This window comes from Pongo pygmaeus, chromosome 17 (genome assembly GCF_028885625.2).
Source record: "Pongo pygmaeus isolate AG05252 chromosome 17, NHGRI_mPonPyg2-v2.0_pri, whole genome shotgun sequence".
Classification (NCBI taxonomy): Eukaryota; Metazoa; Chordata; class Mammalia; order Primates; family Hominidae; genus Pongo; species Pongo pygmaeus.
The window spans coordinates 88,035,345-88,057,229 of record NC_072390.2 but is presented as its reverse complement, the minus strand read 5'-3'; the positions used below and the strand labels follow the sequence as shown (position 1 = coordinate 88,057,229).

At 39.7% G+C, this 21,885-nt stretch overlaps 1 protein-coding gene across 8 annotated transcripts in view; it reads left to right on the top strand.

The window, feature by feature from the left end:
- The window catches only part of NETO1 (neuropilin and tolloid like 1), a 126,246-nt gene that overhangs the window by 301 nt on the left and 104,060 nt on the right, over nt 1–21,885 (top strand). For 3 of the 8 annotated variants that reach the window (XM_054461355.2, XM_054461354.2, XM_054461353.2), the window contains exons 1-4: nt 84–845; nt 2,868–2,921; nt 3,165–3,302; nt 9,057–9,305. In XM_054461355.2, coding sequence (XP_054317330.1) covers nt 818–845; nt 2,868–2,921; nt 3,165–3,302; nt 9,057–9,305 — 469 coding nt within the window. In that variant the 5' untranslated portion in view covers nt 84–817. Of the gene's footprint in view, nt 1–82; nt 846–910; nt 1,365–2,422; nt 2,537–2,867; nt 2,922–3,164; nt 3,303–9,056; nt 9,306–10,830; nt 11,481–21,885 lie in introns of those variants that run through there. The other 5 variants (XM_054461356.1, XM_063653824.1, XM_054461357.1 and 2 more) reach the window with 5 other exon arrangements.

The following is a 21,885-nucleotide window of genomic DNA, read 5'->3' as shown; positions in this document are numbered from 1 at the left end:
CTGCCCTCTTCCGGCTCCTTCCTCCTCCCTCCCTTCCCCGCCCCCCGCCCCCCCCCCCCGGCCACCCCGCTCCCCTGCACCGCCCTCCAGCCCGCCTCCCAGACGCCCACCCGCCCGCTCCTCTTTCCGCAAGATAGCAGAGGTGGCGCGCAGCCCGGCGAGCCGATGACGGACCCCTTCTTCCTGCCTTCAATGCCTCAGCGGAAGATCCCCAAGGGCTGGAGCCAGGAGCGCTGCCGCTGGACATCCTCCCGGGGAGGCTGCTCCGACCTGCTGCGCGGCGCGTCTGAGACTGGGGACTGAGCCACCCCGCCGCCGCCGCCGCTGCTGCCCGCTCCGTCGCTGCCGTCGGTCTGGACTGGCCCCCACCTCGCTGCGCCCTCTCCCCGGCCCCGGCCCCGGCTCGGGGCGTCCCGGGGCTCGCCCTGCGACCGCCGCCTCCCGCGCGCCGCGTCCTCCCGACCCCGCGGCGGCGACGATGCCCGGGAGGAGGGTCCTGACGGCGGCGGCGCGGATGGTAGCGGCCGGCGCCCGGGTGTGATGCGAGCGTCACGGTGGGGATGCTGCTGGCTGCGCGGCGCTGAGGGCCAGCGAGAGCGAGAGCCCGCCCGGGGCGGAGGACGGACTCATCCGGATCTGGCTGCAGCGTGGGCTCGGAGCTCCCCCTTCCTCTCGGTCTCCCTCTCGGCCCCCCTTTATTTCGTTCTTGCTTTGCGTCTTTAACACCTCTCGACCCTGTCCTCCCCCCGCCACTGGAAGTCTTCCCGTCTCTAAATGGAATTAGTGGAGCCCGGAGCCTCTGGTGTAACGCACAGACATGATCCATGGGCGCAGCGTGCTTCACAGTGAGTACCCTCCCCCGCCGCGCCCGTGCGCTCCCGGAGCCAGCCCTCCCGCCCCTTTCCCGGGGCCGACCGCGCAGGAAAAGCCTCTGCGCCGCGCTCCGGCGGACCCTGCAGTCCCGCGCGGGTCGGGGCCGACGTAAACTTTCTGTATTGCAGCATCGTGGAACCGGGCGTGGGGGCGGCGCGCGGTCAGCCGTCGCCCGATCCCAAAACCTGCCGGAGAACGGTCTTTCAGTGCGCAGGAACCCCCCGTGGGTGGAGGATAGCGTGCAGTTCAGGGATGGACACGTGCGGCAGAGATTGGCCCAAGCGAGGGCGCAGGTGGAAAGCGGGAGAGCGCGGATGATACCTAGTGGGGCGAGAGGAGTCTTCCTCTCCTAGTGGCTCCCGGAGCTCGGCGGGCCCCTGTTCGCATTCTGGGAGGTAGCAGAAGGCACACCTGAAGCCAGCGCTGGAGGGAAGGGCGAGGGTCAGCCTCCACCCCTTTCCGCCCTGGAGACCGCTGATGTCGCTTTATGGGTGTGTGGCAACGCGGGCAGTGTAGAGGTGGGAAGGAATGAGAGGAAAATAGTATCACGAGTCATCGAGTAAAAGGCAGTATAAGAAAATGTGTGGTGGAAATTTATCATTACTAAGCAAAGATGAGAGTGTTGATCGCGGGCCACGCAGTTGAGAGGGCTTTGCTGATGAGTTAAACACAGTACATGGTCTATAATGTGATTTCATCAAAACAGGAAGAGCGGAGTAAACAAATACACATCCTGATGCTGAAGGATGTGTACCTGTGTGTTCTGGGTGTGAGCAGAATCATGACAAGTTAAATTGATTTTTTTTCCTGTGGAAACACACAGTAACAACAGCAGCCAGTGCCTTAATTTAAAATGCAAATGAACTGGCTAGAGCATAAAGTAACACACAGTTGATAATATTTTAAATATTAATATCAAGACCTAGATACGTTTCTTAGAATAATGTTTAAGTATAAATGTATAAGCCTGTGGTGAGCTTTAATTCAGGAAATATTTGTGAATTGTGCTCTCCCCCGAATTCATTTTAAGTGAAAATATGAAAACATAGACCTTTTATGTCATTGGATAACAAAATGAATAAAAAAATTAAATAGAAGAAAAATCAAATTATGAAGACTAGATTACTTACTATTTTGCTAGTGTTTTGTCTTGTAAAAATGTTGATTAGATCAAGAATATGGAAGTAAAACAAGTTTAGATTATAATGGCATTGCAGATTTACTGTTAAGTTACAGATCAGAGTCTCTTTGACACTGGAAACCTGACTCAATATAATGCTTTCGGAAATCACGTTTCTCAAATTAATAATCAATTTCTATATATTGATTTGGTACTAAATCAAGTTAAGGTTAGAAGAGATTAATTTCACAGCTTAGAAAGTGCTGAGGTTCGGGGTTACTTGGAGGTTCAGAACATTTTTGTAGGCAACATTGTAATAATGCTGCTTAATGCCCACAATCCACATTAATCTGTTTCTTGCTTATTCTCCTCCCCCACAGCCTGTAGGATTTGTCTAAGTATTTATTTTCTAAAATACAGCCACACTGCAGTGTGTCAGGAACAGTCATGGAGCTGTTCTCATCGTTTGCCTCTCCTTTTCCTCCTTTTTACCTTCTGGCCCCTCTCTTCCTTCAGAGATGCTAGCAGAGCCATTCCCTAAGGGTAGTTTAGATGCAGTGTGACTCCTGAAGTCCCACTGTACTGTGTGTGACATGAGGAAATTGTCATGTTGCCTTTAGAGTGAACGATGTATTTGCCTTAGGAGTTTGGGTCTCATCCATTCTTAACTTGCATTAGTTCCTTAAGGGAGTCCCAAGGTTTCCTCATTTGTACATTTCAAATTGGTTTTTGCAAGTTCTGAATCAACTTTTAACAGTTAACGAGGATAAAATTAATCTGCTTTGATATTATTTTACCTTGAAATTATGTTATGTTTTTATGGGATTTGATCATTTCAGTGTATTTTATCTCTAATTTTTCTTTTCTGTTTCAGTTGTAGCAAGTTTAATCATCCTCCATTTGTCTGGGGCAACCAAGAAAGGAACAGGTGTGTTTACTTAGAAAAATGCTAGTGGAAGACCTCGAATTATTTTGTATTTTCCTATTTTCCTCCTACTGTTAATATTCCAGAATATCTGAACCTGTTATAATATGTATAATTGATTGGTTTGGCTAAGACAACATTTAAAAATTAATTTACTAATGGATATTATAAGAATGTTCTCTCTATTTTTAGTACAATAGAAAATTGGATGATGGCTCTTTTTAAAACATTTTTTTTTTTTAACAGAAAAGCAAACCACCTCAGAAACACAGAAGTCAGTGCAGTGTGGAACTTGGACAAAACATGCAGAGGGAGGTATCTTTACCTCTCCCAACTATCCCAGCAAGTATCCCCCTGACCGGGAATGCATCTACATCATAGAAGGTAAGGGGAGACAGTGCCAGAGTTAAGAGAGCACTAAGCCAAAACCTGGCCATCTCTGTGCTTTGGATGAAGAATATGCGTATAGGCATTACAAAATTGATTTGGAGATCATACGCAAAAATATCTCTTGAGTGAATCAGTAACTGTAAAATCTGGAATCAGGTTAATTATTGAAATTATTAGTAATGAGTTATGAACAAGCAAATTCTGTACAATAAAAACAAATGAACAACTTAGGAGTTTATTTTGCAGTTGGCTTAATTGATTTAGAGTTCTAATGCAGTAGAATGGATGCATAGTTGGCACAATATTAACTAATGTGTAAGTTTGAGAAACTAGTTTTTTTAGCTCAACAATTAGAATAACCTGCATGTTACATTTTCTTTAATATTATAAATTACAAAAATCATATTAATGTCAAAGATGAATCTATAATCACATTTTCTAAACACCAGTCTGAAAGATAGTTACGTTATTTGTGTTAACAAGTGACATCTCATTTTAAAGTCAAGCTCAGGATTGTAAGTTAGGACCCTTTATTTCATGACTTTTTTCCGACATGAAAGATAAATGGTGTTGGAAAGAGACTTCTCTTTGAACATTGCCCATTTACACTAACCTTGTAAACACTTTTTTTTTTGAGACAAAGCGAGAGTCTCCTGAGTTACAGTGATTCTCCTGCCTCAGCCTCCCAAGTAGCTGGGATCACAGGCATACGCCACCATGCCTGGCTAATTTTTCTATTTTTGGTAGAGACGGCACTTCACGATGTTGGCCAGTTGGTCTCAAACTCATGACCTCAAGTGATCCACCCACTTTGGCCTCCCAGAGTGCTGGGATTACAGGCGTGAACCATGGCTCCCGGCCAACACCTCTCTCTTAAGTACAACTTTTAAAATGTAGAAGCATTTCATCTGGTGATGGAAGTTTTCAGTATTCCAACTGTTAGTACCTAATAGCCTAAAACCTGGAAGTACCCACCTTCCCCGCCCCCAACATACACGGCAAAACTGTCTTAATGATAAAGATATATGCACTTTCTACTACTTATAAATGGGGACACATTTATTTGATAGATTTTTCAAAGAAGCAGGCTTTCTGTTTACCTAATTTTAAGAATCTCTATTGAGAAATGATTTTTTTTTAGTAATTATTGGGCCAAAGATCTTCCCCCACCCTTAGTACTTGAAGTTGAACTTTCAGCAAAGATAAACCACACTGTAAGAAGGCAAAACAATTAGCTATGCTATTAGAAGGATAACACTGAAAACCTAAGGTCTGGCAGTGCAAATTCCTTTTACAACTGATAGAAAAGGTACTTGCTACTTGCCTCTTAGGACTTAACAATATTCTCTGGGGACTATGTCCCTTTCCGTAAACAATCTAAAGGGGCTCTAGGATTAGCACAAAGTAGTTGCAACGGGGAAGCCAAAGAGAAGAATACAGGGAAGAAAAGATGCTAACCTTCATTTCTGAAGAACGTCCAGGGAAGGCATTATTCTCTACATAGAGCAGCATGTGCGGAAGTTCAGAGCTATGATATGGTTGGGGACCTTCGTGGCATATCCTAGGGCTTCTGCAGAATCTGAGGAAAATACAGCGGGAGGCTGAAGAGGGAAGCAGTCTCAGACAAAGAGGTACCTGGTATTCCTTCTGTGCCCGCTGGATAAAATCTTGAACATTATGTTGGAGACAATGAGGTGCCATTGAAGTAATTTAACTTGAGGAATAATGTGAGATTTTGATGATGAAGTAACTGAAGGAAAAGAACATAAACTAAGAAACGATTGCAAAAGTCCAAGTAAATAATAATAAATACTTATACTAAAGAAGTGGCATCAGTGATGGAGTACATGAAAGAACTGAGAGGTATTTAAGAAACTGGATCGCCAGACGCGGTGGCTCATGCCTGTAATCCCAGCACTTTAGGAGGCCGACGCGGGCGATCACGAGGTCAGGAGATCGAGACCATCCTGGCCAATATGGTGAAACCCCGTTTCTACTAAAAATACAAAAAATTAGCCAGGCATGGTGGCGGGCACCTGTAGTCCCAGCTACTCAGGAGGCTGAGGCAGGAGAATGGCGTGAACCCGGGAGGCGGAGCTTGCAGTGAGCCGAGATCGCACCATTGCACTCCAGCCTGGGTGACAGAGCGCGAGACTCCGTCTACAAAAAAAAGAAAAAAAAAAAAAGAATCATGAGTGGCTGGATCAGGGGATCAGAGAATAGGGTATCCTGGGATTGTTCTAATGTTTGTTGCTCAATGACTTGTTAGATACACGGAATTGCCATCCCAGAAAAGAAATATAGACAGAAAAAATTGGTTTAAAGGAAAAATAATGTGTTTAGTTTGTGTTTATGGAGATGTTCCACAAAAAAATTGGATACATGTAGCTCTAGCTTAGTGGAGAGAGAGATGTGTGCTGAAAATGTATATGTGTATGTCATAAATATAGAGATTGTTGTTGAGATTATTAGTATGAATAAAATTATCCAAGAGAATATTTGGAGCACTATTTTTCAACTGCTTTTAAAAATGCAGCTGCCTGGGCCTTTCCCCAGGAATTCTGATTTAATTGGCCTTAGATAGAGCCCCAGGCATCATTATATTATAGTAACATTCCATTGGAATGCCCGTGGCAACCTGGTGTCTTCATCTAAAATGAGAGAAAAGAAGATGTGGAATAAATTTTTCGGAAAACAAGTAAGAGAGGGACAGCGTATGGGAAAAAAAGTAACGGAGTGAGAGGGACAGAGTATGGAAAAAAAGTAACGGAATGAGTAGGAGAAGCCAGAGGGCTAGGTAGGAGGGTCAGGTGCACACGATGCCACAGCAGCCAGCGCGGACGGGGTCTTGAGAAGCAGGGAGTAGTCAAAGTGCCAGTTGTTACAGCAAAGAAAAATAAGTGAAAAACAGAAATGCATCTGTTACATGAAGCAATTAGGAGTTTGTTAATAACAAGGATGAGCACTCCCATTGGCATAGTAGAGATGGGTGGTTTTTTCTCTTTTAAAGGGGCAGATTGCACATATTTAATTCTAAAGTGAATATTCTGTAGAGAAAGGTAAATTTAAAACAGAAGAGAAAGAGGGATACATAATTGGTCAGATTTCTAGAGGTATGACCCATTGTGATGAAGAATACAAGTGAGGTCTCAGTCACAAAAAAGCGGATCCCTTTTTGAAAGTCAGGTGGCCTAAACATTCCCTCAAAATGGAGGAAATATTCTGTATATATGTGCACTATCCAGGTGAAAGTGCTCATAGTTTTTAGTGGGTCTGAAGATTCTCAAAGTGGTTGAGACCTCTCATGAGCTAACCTCAGTGTTAGATCAAATATAACTTACAGAAATGTTCAAAGGAAAGGCAGCTGTGAAGAAAATTCTTGAAGGTGAAGCAAATTGAAGTTGAGAGAGTTGGATAGCTTCAAATAGTTTCTATGTGCCGTAATCACTCATTTTTAATCTACCACAATAAGTATGTGGCAAACTTAGTTTTAAGAAGTTATTTCACTACCTTCTAAAATTCAGCTATGTAGGTTTCATTTCCGGGTGTGTGTCATTAACTTCAACATGCTGGACCAAAAGAAAATAAATTGTCCACATATAATGTTGCCTACCAAAAGCCATAATGGCAGAATGTTTCCTGGAGAACATCGAGAGGTTGACGCAGCCACAGAACTTATGAAATAATAAGAGTGAAGGTATGGAGAAGTGAATTCATGTTAGATGGCCATTATTTCTTAGTAGGGGAAATTGGTGAGTGCGTGTTGACAGATGACAGAGTTCTAAGTAAATTAGCTAGGGACTGTCTTCATTGCTGTATCTTTCTCTAGCCATACATTATTTAAATTAACCTACAATCCAAAATAATTTGTTTCGTCATAAAACTTGTTATACTGATTCATTGTGGAATAAACTGGTAGATACATGCTACAGGATGATAATGTATGCAAGTGCTATACTTAGTACTGATATGTAAATGGGTCTAACTCCTTCAGTATTTGCTTTTTTGTTTTAAGGCTAACACTTTAAGCATAAAACATGGTTAGTCATTTCTTTGGGTACTTTCAAATTTCCAAAAAAGAAAAAAAAAACGACGTCATTGAAATTCCCTCAAATCTGTCATTATTGTGGTTACTCATTTGTTCACCTTTTTGATACAATTTAGTGATGGATAAAATATTTTTCTTGCGTGAGTTATAAATGTCTCTTTTCAATGTATGAGTCTGAAACTTTTTTGGAAATTAAAGATTATTCATGAAATAATTCATTTTAAAAATGAATTGCCCTTAAACTGTTGATCTTTAATTTTATACCTGGGGAGCATCAGAGTTACATTTTATTCTGTAGGTCTCCAATTTCCAAGTTATACCATGTGTCTCAATCTTACATACATTTTTGAAAACCATGCATACCAGAGTTTACATTTTAGGTCATCATGGATGATGTTCAGTGTATATTTAAGAAGCAATGGGGTGTGGACAGCCACTATTCTGCATAGTTGCTGACCGTAGAGGGAGCAGGCCTGACTGTGCTAAGTCTTAACTTTCAAGTGTCTAGAGGGGCTTAGTCCCTGAAAAGGGCCAAGTAGCAGGGAAGCACTCAGAGGGCTTCAGGCAACAGCTGTTTGCTAACCGGGATACATGTATGTTGACATTTCCGCAAACTTTATGGCCATTCAGGAGTATCCTGGCTGAATGTAAGTCTGAGATGCCAGAATTTTGGACTGTTTTGGACATATCAGGGGAAGAATGAAAGAACATTAGCAAAAGCATTCATGTGGTGCTGTATAGAGTTGCCAGCCCTATAAAGCTTTCCCTGATTCTTTAGAGAGCTGTAAAAACGTTTATGAATATACACTCATTATAATTCACTCAAAGACTTTTTTTTTTTTTTTGGAAATTTTCGATGACAAGTACTATGCTAAGCGCTGAGAAAGAAGGTAAGTGAGATATGGTTCTTGTCTTTCAAGATCAGATTTAGAGAGGAGGCTTCTTTAAAGCAAGTCTTTCCCGTGTAAAGAGGAGATAATGTTGGGTATGTAGATATTCAAAAATGTAAGAAAATCCATGAAAGTGTGAAGGAGCTTACTTTCTTAGAAGACAAGACATGTCTGAAGTGGTCTGAGCTCAGGCTCTCTGTGAAGGGATAGGGTCCTGGGCGCAGGATGTTCTTAACAGATAATGTGTGTCGAATGCATTGATCATGGTCCAGCTGCTGAGGTTTAAACCTGAGAGGGATGTGATCAGGTTTGTGTTGTAGAAAAATTACTCTTAATGTCCTTGTATATGCATTTGGATCTGATCTAGACACATGGCTTGGATGATTTGAAAGATTATATTTAATATAACTCTATGCCAAACAATTCTCAAGTGATTTGTGACCTTAAACCTGAGTATTTCTGGAAATATGAGAAAAGAGACAGAAAAATATTCCTTGACCTTCTAACTCCAAGTTAACAGCCTTTCATAAAAATACTGTGCTTTGTTAGTCCTGCGCAAAACATCAAAATGGTCATCTTGTATCAGAATAATATTTCATGCAACATCATCAGTTTTAAGGTTCACTCCTTAGACATTTTTATGAAAATTGTATCCCGTAGAATAGTATCATATGCTTTCTTTATATTTCCATGCATATCATCCATAAAGTTTGAGAGAAGATGTACAAATAACATCTGAAATAGAATCAGAAAATATCAACCTGAAGATGTAAGAACTGGCTTCCTAGACACAATCTTTCTTCTTTACAGCCGCTCCAAGACAGTGCATTGAACTTTACTTTGATGAAAAGTACTCTATTGAACCGTCTTGGGAGTGCAAATTTGATCATATTGAAGTTCGAGATGGACCTTTTGGCTTTTCTCCAATAATTGGACGTTTCTGTGGACAACAAAATCCACCTGTCATAAAATCCAGTGGAAGATTTCTGTGGATTAAATTTTTTGCTGATGGAGAGCTGGAATCTATGGGATTTTCAGCTCGATACAATTTCACACCTGGTAAGTAAGTACTTAAAAAAAAAACTTTCTTTTTCTTCCTCATTTTTCTGTCTTCATAGTACAAAATCTTTTGTAAGACAACATTATACTTTCTCAGAGAATGTTCCAGTTCTATTTAAAACCAAATCTACAGTGCTTTTTCTTTTCCCTACACAAATTCTGAAAGGAAAAGATGTTTTCCTTAAAACAGCCTATACTAGACTAAAGAGTAGTGACTCAAGGCTCTAAATGGGCATCAGCCACACCATCAAGTGGACTTTTGTTATGATGGAATGTGTAATTGGAGAGACAGTCTGTGATAAGGAAACTATACATAGGAGCTCAATAAACTTGAAAAGACAATTGTAGTATTATAACATATATCCACCAAAATGATCTTTGGGGAACTTGAATCAAAAGTTCATTTGTTCTAAAAATTACCATGTTTCAATCAAATAGATCCTACTTTACCAAGTAGTCTACTCTTTTTTCAGGAAAGCAAATTCTTAAGAGTTTTGATGAAAGGAAAACTGAGACCTGTAGAAGCCAAATACTCATTTACAAGGTCTTGCAGAAATTGTGTGCAATTATCAAATTATGCAATCTATATCAATTTTCCTTTTAACTTGCTGGAATTAAAAAGATTCTGTGTTGTTGACTGGCCCACTTGATTAAGAGTTATCATTCATTACAATAAAAATAGGTTATCACATTTTTTCACTGCAAGAACACTACATGCATTAATTTAAATGGAAAAATGATTCAAATTATGTAAAGCCCATTTTTTGTATAGCATTTTTCAGTTTGTAGGTATTGTTTTATTTCAGTTAGGCAGTAGCATAATTTGAAATATATGTAAAGTTTGTTGAAGTTTGTATTCCATGTTAAAGAAGTAACATCTAAATAGGGCTTTGATACTCAGTTAAAAAACTAAAATTTTAAAAATTATTAATATAAGTTTAATGATGACTTTCATTATGACATTATGGTGTATGTTAAATCAAGTATTAACTGTGGCATATATATTAGCTTTAAGCATTAGGAATGTTTTTAATAATAACACTAAAGGATTGTGGTTTTAATTACGCTTTGCTGATAATGGATTACTCACAGAAATCATGGGTATTTCATGTGCTACAATCGAACTAATTTGAAGTATTCCCAAAAGGTACAAATGTTAGCTTAATTTGTTTGTTCAGATTATTAGTGCTAGAGTTGTAAATGGAAAGGTAGGTATTTTTTTCTTAACTGATAATTTTGAATATAACCTGTACCTAGAGACAGTGACATACGGCACGGTCTAGGTTTCATAAGTTGTATTTTCATTCTGGGTTTGGTGATCATGAAAATAATGTCTTTGGGATTTAAAATTGTGGTTTCACAAAGAATGTAGTGTCAGCTGTCATGCTTTATCAACATAAGCAATGCTATCCATGTTTCTGGCTCTATTTGAGATGACATAAATGGTGGCACTCAATCTGTTCTTCCAGGTTTTAAAAAGCCTTTTTGTTCCCTGGGTTTTGTTCTTTGCTTTTTGTTTCTTTAGAGCCACCGTACTGCATTTGTAGAGTGAGATTTCACTGCTGCGAGCGACTGAATCAGAACGGAACTCTTGGAGATTTTCCCATGAAGTAGGACAGGTTAAGGATGGGCTGAGGCTTCTGTTTTTACTCAGATCAACTAGAACAAGACTTCTGGGGAAACCTACATTTGGCATATGAGGGAAAGCTAGGACCATAAAAAGGAGACTTGGAAAACTTACACGACAGCAAAAGTTGACGTTGTGTGGCCCAAGGCCATTCCCTGAGTGACATAACGATTACACCTCTTCTAGAAAGAGACAGTATTAAGGAAGCCAATTACTTATTGAAATAGGAAGTGGGAAGGGATTAGTAATAATTTAGATAGCATTTAGGGAATCTGAAGCCAGTCAGGCTATAGTTGTCATTTTGGCTTAATTTTTATTTAGTAGTGTCATTCAACTGGTGACCTGGGGAAATTGAAGGAGGAAGAATTTCTCAAGTCAGCTTAATGATTTGTGTTATAAAGCGTTGCGAGGATTGCCAGGGCTCTGCAATGGACTCACATTGGAGATGAAATTCTGCCTACCAATTCATCTTAGAGAGATGATGGTCTCCAGGACAGCTGCGAGGAGCACTGAATTTGAAACCAGATCTGACTTCCAGTTCTGGCTTTTCTTTTCTTTGCGTCATGTAAATTTTGAACATAGTCCTTTATATTCTATCTCTCAATATTTTTAATTATAAAATAAAAATAATATTGAGCAACTCACAGAAGTGTTTGAAAGACAATTAACAAATGCATATTTATGAATTTCTTGAGTGCCTGTAAGATCTCAACTATCGATAGCTGTTGTTTTTATTAGTTTGATCATGTGCTTTTTAAAAACAAAGCATGCTTGGTACAGGTTATTGGGAAAACAAGTGTCTCAGACTTAAAAACAATTCCTGAAATTTTTAGGTGAGTGCACAAAATTTCTACCTATACTATGTCACTTTTTTTAGTCTATGAAATTTAGTTACTTTAGATGAGCCCAGACTTCCAAGTAGGAGTTGTAGTTATTTCTAATGTCAGTCATAGAAAATGTCAAGGCAGTAATAGCAGCAGAAAGGCCTGGTGGTCTCTATTATTTTAATGAATTTATCACAATCTGGAATCTAGATGTAATCTTGCAGTCCCAGAAACTTTATGTAAACACATTGAGAGTGTACCCATCTCTTAGAAATGAATCACATTTACCAAGCTAACAGGAATGAATATACATATATACACAATATTTATACATACTCATACGTACTAAATACACATATACATTTTCATTAAGAATTCTGAGTATTACAAAGTCCATTTCTTCCTGCAAGCAAACATACCTGGGTGGACAGATTATAATCAAAACACTGCATAGTAGTATGGAATCCAGGTATTGAAGTTTAGATGTATAGCATGCATATTTCATAAATATGGAACCAAAGGTTTGATAATTCATCTTCCTAACACAGATTGTTTCTTCCAATGGTGGTTTAGCCCCCACACAGCCATGGGTCCCAGTGTCCAGTCTCCTGGTTCCATCTTGCCTGAGTGGCAAACTAATTTGTGTAGGCTTTTATCGCCAAATTTTTTTTTCTATTTCCTTGTATCTGAGTCTATGACTTTCTTTCCTACTGAACTTAAAATAATAGCTTTTCAGTCCCAAGCTCTTGCTGTTCATAGTAGCTGTGCTTCTGAATTCCCATATGTACATGGGAACAGCCCAACTGGAGGTCCTGCATGGATGTGGAGGTTAGGGAGGCAGAGCAAGAGAGACTAGAAATGGGCTTAAAGGAGGCCCTTCTTTTTCCCCTGGCACATTTTGATGAATCCTCACTTTTTGGTTTGCTGATGGTTATTTTTACAGACTGTGTCATTAACCAGGTCCACAGTGCAGCGATGAATCACCTAGGATTATAGTCTAGCATGCATAAGAAGGATTGTGAGATTGAGCAGTAATCAAGGAGAATCAGCTGGTTCAAATCCTGGGGTCTGCAAAGGAGAAGAGTGAGGCTTATAGAAGGGCCAGGGGGCACAGAGCCTTGTGAGCACCTCGTGGATGATGCCCTGAAGAGCTCTCTTCTTTCTGTGTACTGAGCCTCTCCTCTGCAATATGCTATCCCAGTTCAGAAAAGGAAATAAGTGCAGAATCACCGAGAATGTTAAAAGTTACACCACAGAATATTTGATAACTCAAACAATTTAATAAAAAATAGAAGACATATCAAAAGTGTTTATTGTAATAAAATTATATTGTTTTCTCATTTAAAAAGAGTCTTTAAACAAGTTTTAAATCAAGTTTGGTATATAAAATCAAATGACTAGAAAATACGTTGTGATAAAAGCAATTTAAAACAATAACGGTTACCTCAGATAAGGGATAGCAGGAAGAGGGGAATGAGGAGGATTTTAGAGGCCAAGATGGAGTAAAAATTGACTCAACTTTATTGATAATGCTTTAATTTTTGAAAAGAATAAGATATTTTGGTATTACTTGTACAAATTATTTAACATCAAAAAAGAAAAAATAGAAAAGACTATACTTGATAATTTTTAATGAATTTTTAGAAGAGGGAATACCACTTTCCATTTTTCACAGACTTTTTACTCACACTAAGAAAGCCTTTTGAGCAGAATGTAACACTTCCCTGCAGCCAACTGCCTTGCCTAAATTTTCTTTGCACTTGAAAATATAAGGAAGAAAATGTAACAGTATCTACTGTACTCCTCATTCCACTGGCATGACCCAGGCCATTCAGATGCTCTGCTCCTGGAGAAGGTGGCCCTTCCAGTCTCTTTAATGACAGGTATCTTTTGTTGGTCTTATAATTCACTTCCTCGTGGGAAGATTTTCTGTCATTTACGGACATAGAATGGGATGTTTATGGACTTTTCCTTTTTCGATGATCGTTTTCCTGTACTAGTTTTAAGGAACAAAGTTACACACATCCCACTGGAGAAATTGAAATTAAGGAATAGACCTCAAAGTACCAAATAGGTGAGGATTGAGTTAGGCGTTGACATTGAAGTGAGTGGAGTTATTAAATATATTGAAATTATTACGATACTTTGTACTTAAATAGCACCTTTCATCTGGGGAGCTCAAAGTGTTTTAGAGACTTTCTGCCCAACTCCTAGCCACCTCTCAAGCTGCATGCTTAATGGACTTCAAAGGCAAAGGGAGAAATACACTGCACCACAGTGATTTAAATGGAGTGTTTTAAACGGATTTCTATGCGTATTAAATGAAATATATTATTAAAATAAAATATTGTCATGGATTTAATGTTATTTCAAATATTCGGTGCAATGTTTTTTTCCTCTTTGGATCAGAAACGTGAATATATGTGTATTAACCATTTTGAAAGTTTCTAAATTTTTTTAGCTAGATAATCAGAGTTCTGATAGGTGCTCTGGTAAGAAAGAAAAAAATCTTCGTATTATTTATTCAACAACTAAAGTTTCATTTAAATTTTGCACAAAAATGTGGAAAAATAGAAAGTTTTAAAGGCTAAGATTAAAAGAAGACTTTTTTCTTTTTTTTTTTTGACATCTCACTCTGTTGCTCAGGCTGGTGTGCAGTGGTGCGATCTTGGCTCACTGCAACTCTGCCTCCGGGTTTCAGTGATTCTCGTGCCTCAGTCTCCCGAGTAGGTGGGATTCCAGGCATGCACCTCCACGCATGGCTGATTTTTATATTTTTGGTAGCGATGGGATATCACCATGTTGGCCAGACCAGTCTTGAACTCCTGGCCTCAAGCGATCCGCCCACCTCAGCCCCCCAAATGCTAGGATCACAGGCGTGAGCCACTACATCCAGCTAAAAGAAGGACTTTGATTTTTTTTTTCCACATAAAAATAAAAGATTGAAAAAATTTAGGTCAGTATGTGTTGTCTGTTTAACTATGACTTGGTGCAAAAGTACTTGCGGATTTGCCATTACCTTTACCTTTAATGGCAAAACTGCAATTACCTTTGCACCAACCTAAATGTTATATTTCTACTACTGACTCAAAATATTCTCATTTCAGCCCTAGCAGAGGCTCTTAAATGGAAAAGGTAAGGAGCACAATCACATTTATTCTTGAGACGTATTTTTCAAGAAATGAATTTAAAAACTTGAGAATCACAGAGAATCACAGCACTGAGAAAATTACCAATGTGTGACAAGGTGCGGTGGCTCATGCTTGTAATCCCAGCACTTTGGGAGGCTGAGGCGGGTGGATCACTTAAGTCAGGAGTTCGAGACCAACCTGGTCAACATGGTGAAACTCTGTCTCTACTAAAAATACAAAAAAATTAGTCGGGCATGGTGGCAGGTGCCTGTAATCCCAGCTACTCGGGAGACTGAGGCGAGAGAATTGCTTGAATCCGGGAGGTAGAGGTTGCAGTGAGCTGAGATCATGCCACTGCACTCCAGCCTGGCCAATAGAGCAAGACCCTGTCTCCAAAAAAAAAAAGAAAAAAAAAATTATCAATGTATTGATATTTTTGAAAAATCAAGATATTCATGTGAAGGTGATTTCCTCCATCTCTCACTTTTCCAGCCAGTCCGTGACTTGGCTAATCTTATCTGTATAATAGTGGGCTCAGGAGGAGGGATGAGGAATGAAGAGAGAGAGACAGAAATCTTGTTTGGTCTAGGTGGGTGTTCAGGAGAAAAGCTGAGAGTGGGAGAGAAAATTTCCAGGATTAGCTCCCATCTGTGCAGAGAATATTGAAAGCAGTGGCAAAGGAAAAGGAAGATTTTTAAGAAGTTTCCCATAAAGAAAGAGTATCTTCCGGCCGGGCACGGTGGCTCACGCCTGTAATCCTGGCATTTTGGGAAGTTGAAGCCGGTGGATCATGAGGTCAGGAGATGGAGACCATCATGGCTAACACGGTGAAACCCTGTCTCTACTAAAAATACAAAAAAATTAGCCGGTCTTGGTGGCAATGTGCCTGTAGTCCCAGCTACTCTGGAGGCTGAGGCAGGAGAATCACTTGAACCCGGGAGGCAGAGGTTGCAGTGAGCCGAGATCATGCCATTACACTCCAGCCTGGGCCATAGAGCGAGACTCCATCTCAGAAAGAAAGAAACAAACAAACAAACATAAAAAGGAAGAAAGGTGTCTTCCTCATCTTGTTTCCTGGAGAGGTGGAGAAAAGAAGAGTACTTGTGTGTTTATACTTATTTATCGGCTAATCGCAGAGCTATATTTTAAATAGAGTACATCTGAGATTGGAACACATGGGGTCCTAGATATATTTCCATTATTGATATATGTTTTCCTTAGATTAGAAAAGACCTTGGAATTTATTTCCTTCAAGCTTTCTACTTAAAAATCAAGAAAGCAGAGTGCTAGAGAAAATGTGTGGCCTGGGTTCATGTACTCTGTAAATATTGAATTACTGCTTGTGTATCAGTTATATAAGCATGGTGCTGATACACCTTCTACAAAGTGTTGAGATTATAACTTTAATTACATCACATATTGCAAGTAATTTTAGTACAGTTATATTAAGAAATTTAATTAAGGGATAATACTATATCACCCGCATTTCACCATTAGTTGATACATGAATTTAAAATTCATCTTCTCCATGTTGTTTGAAATGTTTTTCCACTCGCAATGTCCAAAGAAATGGTGGTTTTTCATCTCTCCTTCTACCTCTATTGTAAAATTGTGCCTTCTCAACCCATCTGAGCCTGAAGTGCGTGATTCATTTCCTGTTCTTCTCAAATACCTATTATTACTGACATAGTCTTCTGTGTGTACCATGCTGTCGTTAGTTGAAACTTGTGGCTCACATGTTAAATACTCAAGGGGAAAACTTTAGTTTATTTCTCCTAGATCTCCCACGAATTTTCTTTTCTTTCTTTCTTTCTTTCTTTTTTTTTTTTGAGGGAGTTTCGCTCTTGTTGCCCAGGCTGGAGTGCAGTGGTGCAATCTCAGCTCACCACAACCTCCTTCCAGGTTCAAGTAATTCTCCTGCCTCAGCCTCCCTAGTAGCTGGGATTACAAGCATGTGGCACCACACCCGGCTAATTTTGTATTTTTAGTAGAGACAGGGTTTCTCCATGTTGATAAGGCTGGTCTCGAACTCCCGACCTCAGGTGATCTGCCTGCCTGGGCTTCCCAAAGTGGTGGGATTACAGGCGTGAGCCACCACGCCCGGCCGGTCTCCCATGAATTTTCCTGCTCCCTGACACACAGGTTTCTTTGGGTTTTTCCTGTGATGCCGGTTCCTTTCGCTCACCTCCCACTCCATCCCTCTATTCAGGGCTACTGATCCCAGCAGTACACAGGAAAGACACTTAGTTGCGGCAGAGAAATGAGCTCGTTCCATGCACATTCAGATTCCCCAGAGCAGGGCTCCATCCAGAAGTGGGACTGTTGACTAATCTACAAAATGTTGTTTTATGGACTGGTAGAGGCCTTGCTTGGGTCAGTCCTAAGATTACCTCTATATCAAATCCCATCATCAAATGACCAGCACCCACACCCCTCACTAAATTTCCCTAAAGATAAATTGTATCACTTGACAAGATAAAAACTCAAGAAACCTAACAAAAACAAAACAAATAAATAATTCATATACTCCGTCTCCATTTTGAACTTTCATGTGTCTCAATGTCTTTAGTTACTGGGCTTCTTGGTAAAATCTCCTGAAATCTCTGACTAAGATTTAATTCATTATTATGTATTCAAGAAACATGCTTTTCAAATTACTAAAGCCCTGTGTATTTTTCCTAAGAAAATATTGACAAGTCTATTCTCCTAAACATTTCCTTTCATAACAATTTGCAGACAATTTGAGGCTTATTTTTATTTAATTATTTGAAAACTAAATCAAGGAATTATAAACAACCCATAGTGTTCTTTGTCTAGACCAAAACATTTTTCCTATTATATTTTATAATTTGCATGCCATTACAACTACTTGAGTATAACTCATGTTAATATTCTTAAAGTGAATGCACAGAAGACCTTGATTTCTACTAGGTGATATTAGCCACTTACACTTATTTAACAACTGTTTGTTGATCCACTATTCTAACACTGTAGAAATATAGTATCAGCAAGACCCTAGCTTTCATACATTGAGTTCATAGTCTGTTAAAATCTAGAAGTCATGTATAGTAGCCAGAAAATACACCCTCCCCACAAGATATCTATGTCCTAATTTCTGGAATCTATGAATATGTCAAGTTCTATGGCAAAGAGACGTGAAGGTGGAAAGTTGTATTAATAATGCTAATAAGTTGACTTTAATAAAGGGAGATTATCTTGGATTATCCGGGAGGACCCAGTGTAATTACAAGGATTTCTCAGTGTGGAATGAAGGAGGCAGTAGGGTCAGGATCGGGTGATGGGATGTGAGAAAGACTCCAGCTGCTATTGTGGGCTTTGAAGATGGGTGAAGTGGCAGCAAGCCAAAGAATGTGGACAGCTTCTAGAAGGGAAAAGACCAGGCATGACTTCTCCCCTGCAGCCTCCAAGAAAAGGAACACAGCCCTGCAAATGCCTTGATTTCCAGGCCAGTGAGACCCATTCAGATTTCTGACATCAGAACCGGAGATAAATTCCTGTTGTTTATTAAGGTTCTAAGTTGTGGTAATTGTTAAAGCAACAAATAAGAAACAAATACTTGATTTTATTTCCTAAAAGTGAAGTGCTACAGTAAAATAAATAAATAAAAACCCTAAAATTTGGAAATAGTTTTGGAATTAGGCAGTTGGCAAAAGCTGGAAGAATTTTGAGAAGCATGTTAGGAAAATGTCTATATTGCCTTAAACTTAGTGTTAGTAGAAATGTGGATCTTACTGACTCTGGTACAAGGACACAGAAGGAAGTGAGAAGCATGGTAGAGAAAACATGCAAGTCTTAAAGAATACCTAAATCTTCATCAACAGACTATTTGTGGAAGTATGAAGTTTATAGGTGCTGATGACGACAGCTCAACAGAAAATGAAATATGTGTTTGGAAACCGACGGAAAGGGTGTATATCTGTTACGTTGAATCAGAAAGCTTAGTAGAATTATATCCTGGAGTTATATGGGTAAATAAAAAAGCAGAACATTATGCAATTATCTTGGATATTTAACTTTAAGGAATTTATTGTCAATTAAAATGTAAGCCCTTCTTGGATGAGACTGGAAAAGCATGCCCTAGAGAATAAACTGAGCTGGACAACTTTTTGCTGATCCCCTAGAAAGATCAAAAGATCAGAAAATTCAGTCTCACAAAAGGCTCTTTGAAATGATTAGGAGTGTGACTCATAAAGCTCTTCAGTCAGTCATCTCAGCAGAATCCAAAAATAGGATGAGATTATCTAGAAAAATTCTATGAAGAAAATCTTTGGCTAATGGAGTGAATCTGAGGACATACACAGGAGACACACATGGTTCTTAAGAATGTTACATCAGCATAAACGTTGCCATCTTGAACTAAAGGAGACAGATATGAAGATTGAAATGGAAAAAGGGCATCAGAACTTTCAAATGTCTACAAGCAAGTAACATGCTGATGTAACTATTCAGCTGCTGATGTGCTACTGTGTCAGTAGGCTGACTCAGAAGGCAGGAACCTCAAGTCAAGAGGGTGGGGAGTTAAGTCCAGAAGGTAGAGCTCAAATGACAGAGTACAATCTCAGCCCTTGAAACCAACTGGAATTTGTCAACTGTATTTCAAAACTGCTTAGAACTGGTGAATTTCTTTCTTTCTTTTTTAAATTCTTCTACTTTTTCTTATTTTGAGCAGGAATATCCGTAGATGTTATTGTTTGCCTGCCCTCCCATTGTGTTTTTGGAGCAGGTAACATATTTCTTGAATTTTATGGTTCAATGATGGAGAGAAATTGTGTCTCAAGAGTGGATCATGCCCAGAGCCTCACTCATACCTGATTTTAATGATGTAGATAGTGTGATGTGGGACTTTTGAGCTGATGAAATTTGGACTTTTGAGTTGATGCTGTTGAGACTTTTGGGCAACATAGGATGGGTGAATTTATTTCATCTGTGGGGTTGGTATGACTCTTGGTAGCCAGATTTAGGATTGGTAGGAAGAAAAATGACGCATAATGGTGTCTGCATTTTAAGTCTGGAGCCTGTGAATATGTTATGTTACATGGCAAAAGGAAATTAATGTTGCCGTCAAGTTGACTTGATGATAGGGACATTATCCTGGCTTTTCTGGGAGGGCTTATTGTAATATAGGCAGCCTTCAATATGGAACAGGAAAGTAGAAGTGTCAGTGCCAGAAGGCACAATGTGAAAAAGACTCAAATGATCTCCATTGGCTTTCAATATGGAAAGGCTCATTAGCCGTGGAATGTGGGAAGTCTCTTGATCCTGAAAAAGGCAATGGAAACATTCTCCCCTAGGGCCTGTAGTAAGGAACACAGCTCTGCTAAAACTGCGATTTTACCTCAGTGAGATACATTTCAGCCTTCATATCACTTTGAGGAGTGATACAGAATGTAAATAAACAATGTAAGGTTTTACTGATGGGATGGATGGAGAACATAATAATTTGGGTCTACCAGTCCAAACTTTGAAAATACCTTCTTTCCAAATGCACCAAATGCAGGATACACAGTTCTCCATTCTGGACTTTCCTACACTTAAATTAAAAATCTATATTTAGATAACTGTATGTGTATATCTTTTTATATCATTTGATTTTATATGAATGCCATTTTTATGCATAAATATGGCTAAAACCCCAACAGAATAATAACTTGCAATCCTTCCCAAAGATGTGCATGGGACAGTGGCATTTTTGTTTGTGGCAATAATAGCTATTTGTAGAACCTGGCACTTTTTAAGGCTCTGCCTCTTCATGGCATATTTGCCTGATGCCTTTGCTTCAAAAGAGCTATGCTGTCTGTTCTCACTTGCTCAGCTGGCTTGCTTCCCACCATTCCACAGCTCTGCTGACTTGCTTGAAATTCAGCTTCAATGTGTCCTCATGGCATTTTCCCTTTCCAGCTACCTTCAGACACCTCACTTCCGCTATACTACCCCAAGAATCACAGAGTGATTACACTAAAGTATGACTGTTCACAATCAGCAGGGCATGTGCCCACGAAAGAACTGTAGTTGACTTTTTAAAGCAGGAGGATATATTAGTCATAAATATGTCACTTCTCTTCTGTTTTCTATTCATCATACCCCAAATCAGAAGACTGTTCTATTCCCTGGGAACTTTTCTTCAGAAATTTGCACTTCAAAGCCCCAAGAGTTTTCTGTAAGTAATTCAGAGAGAAATGCAGTTTTACAGGTGTGATACAAAAATCAGTGCAACCTTAAACCTTCTCCAACCTCCGTTTTGCTTGCCCATGCAGTCTGAAAGGAATGCGTACTTCCTTTGGCAAATTTGGCGCACAAACAAAGTAGAATTTGTGGAATGGTCAGTGGCTGTCCTGATGAAATAGGAAGGCACAGATGAGGGTTGCCATGGCAATGATAAGTAAGATCTAAAACAGAGAGGATTTCCATGGGCATAAAATGAACTGGCCTTTCAGAGATCTGCTGTTGTAAATAATAGGTTAACTGGTGGGAAAATTATTTCTAGCTTTTTTGCATGTGCACATGACTTTCTTCTAATAATTATCCTCAAGTAATATTTGCATCTCAATTTTAAATAAAAAAATTATAAAAAATACAAATATGCTTATTTTCTGTTTATCAGTGTTTTACCTTTGACATTATTTCAATTTTGTCCATTTTATTCTTTCTTTCACTTACATAAGCAGGGGCTATGCATCTTTCTTTTTTTTTTTTTTTTTGAGATGAAGTCTCACTCCATTGCCCAGGCTGGAGTGCAGTAGCACGATCTCGGCTCACTGCAACCTCCGCCTCCCAGGTTCAAGCGATTCTCCTGCCTCAGCCTCCCCAGTAGCTGGGACTACAAGAGCACACCACCATGCCCAGCTAATTTTTTAATTTTTTTAGTAGAGACGAGGTTTCACCATATTGGCTAGGCTGGTCTTGAACTCCTGACCTCATGATCCACCCACCTTGGCTTCCCAAGGTGCTGGGATTACAGGTGTGAGCCACTGTGCCCG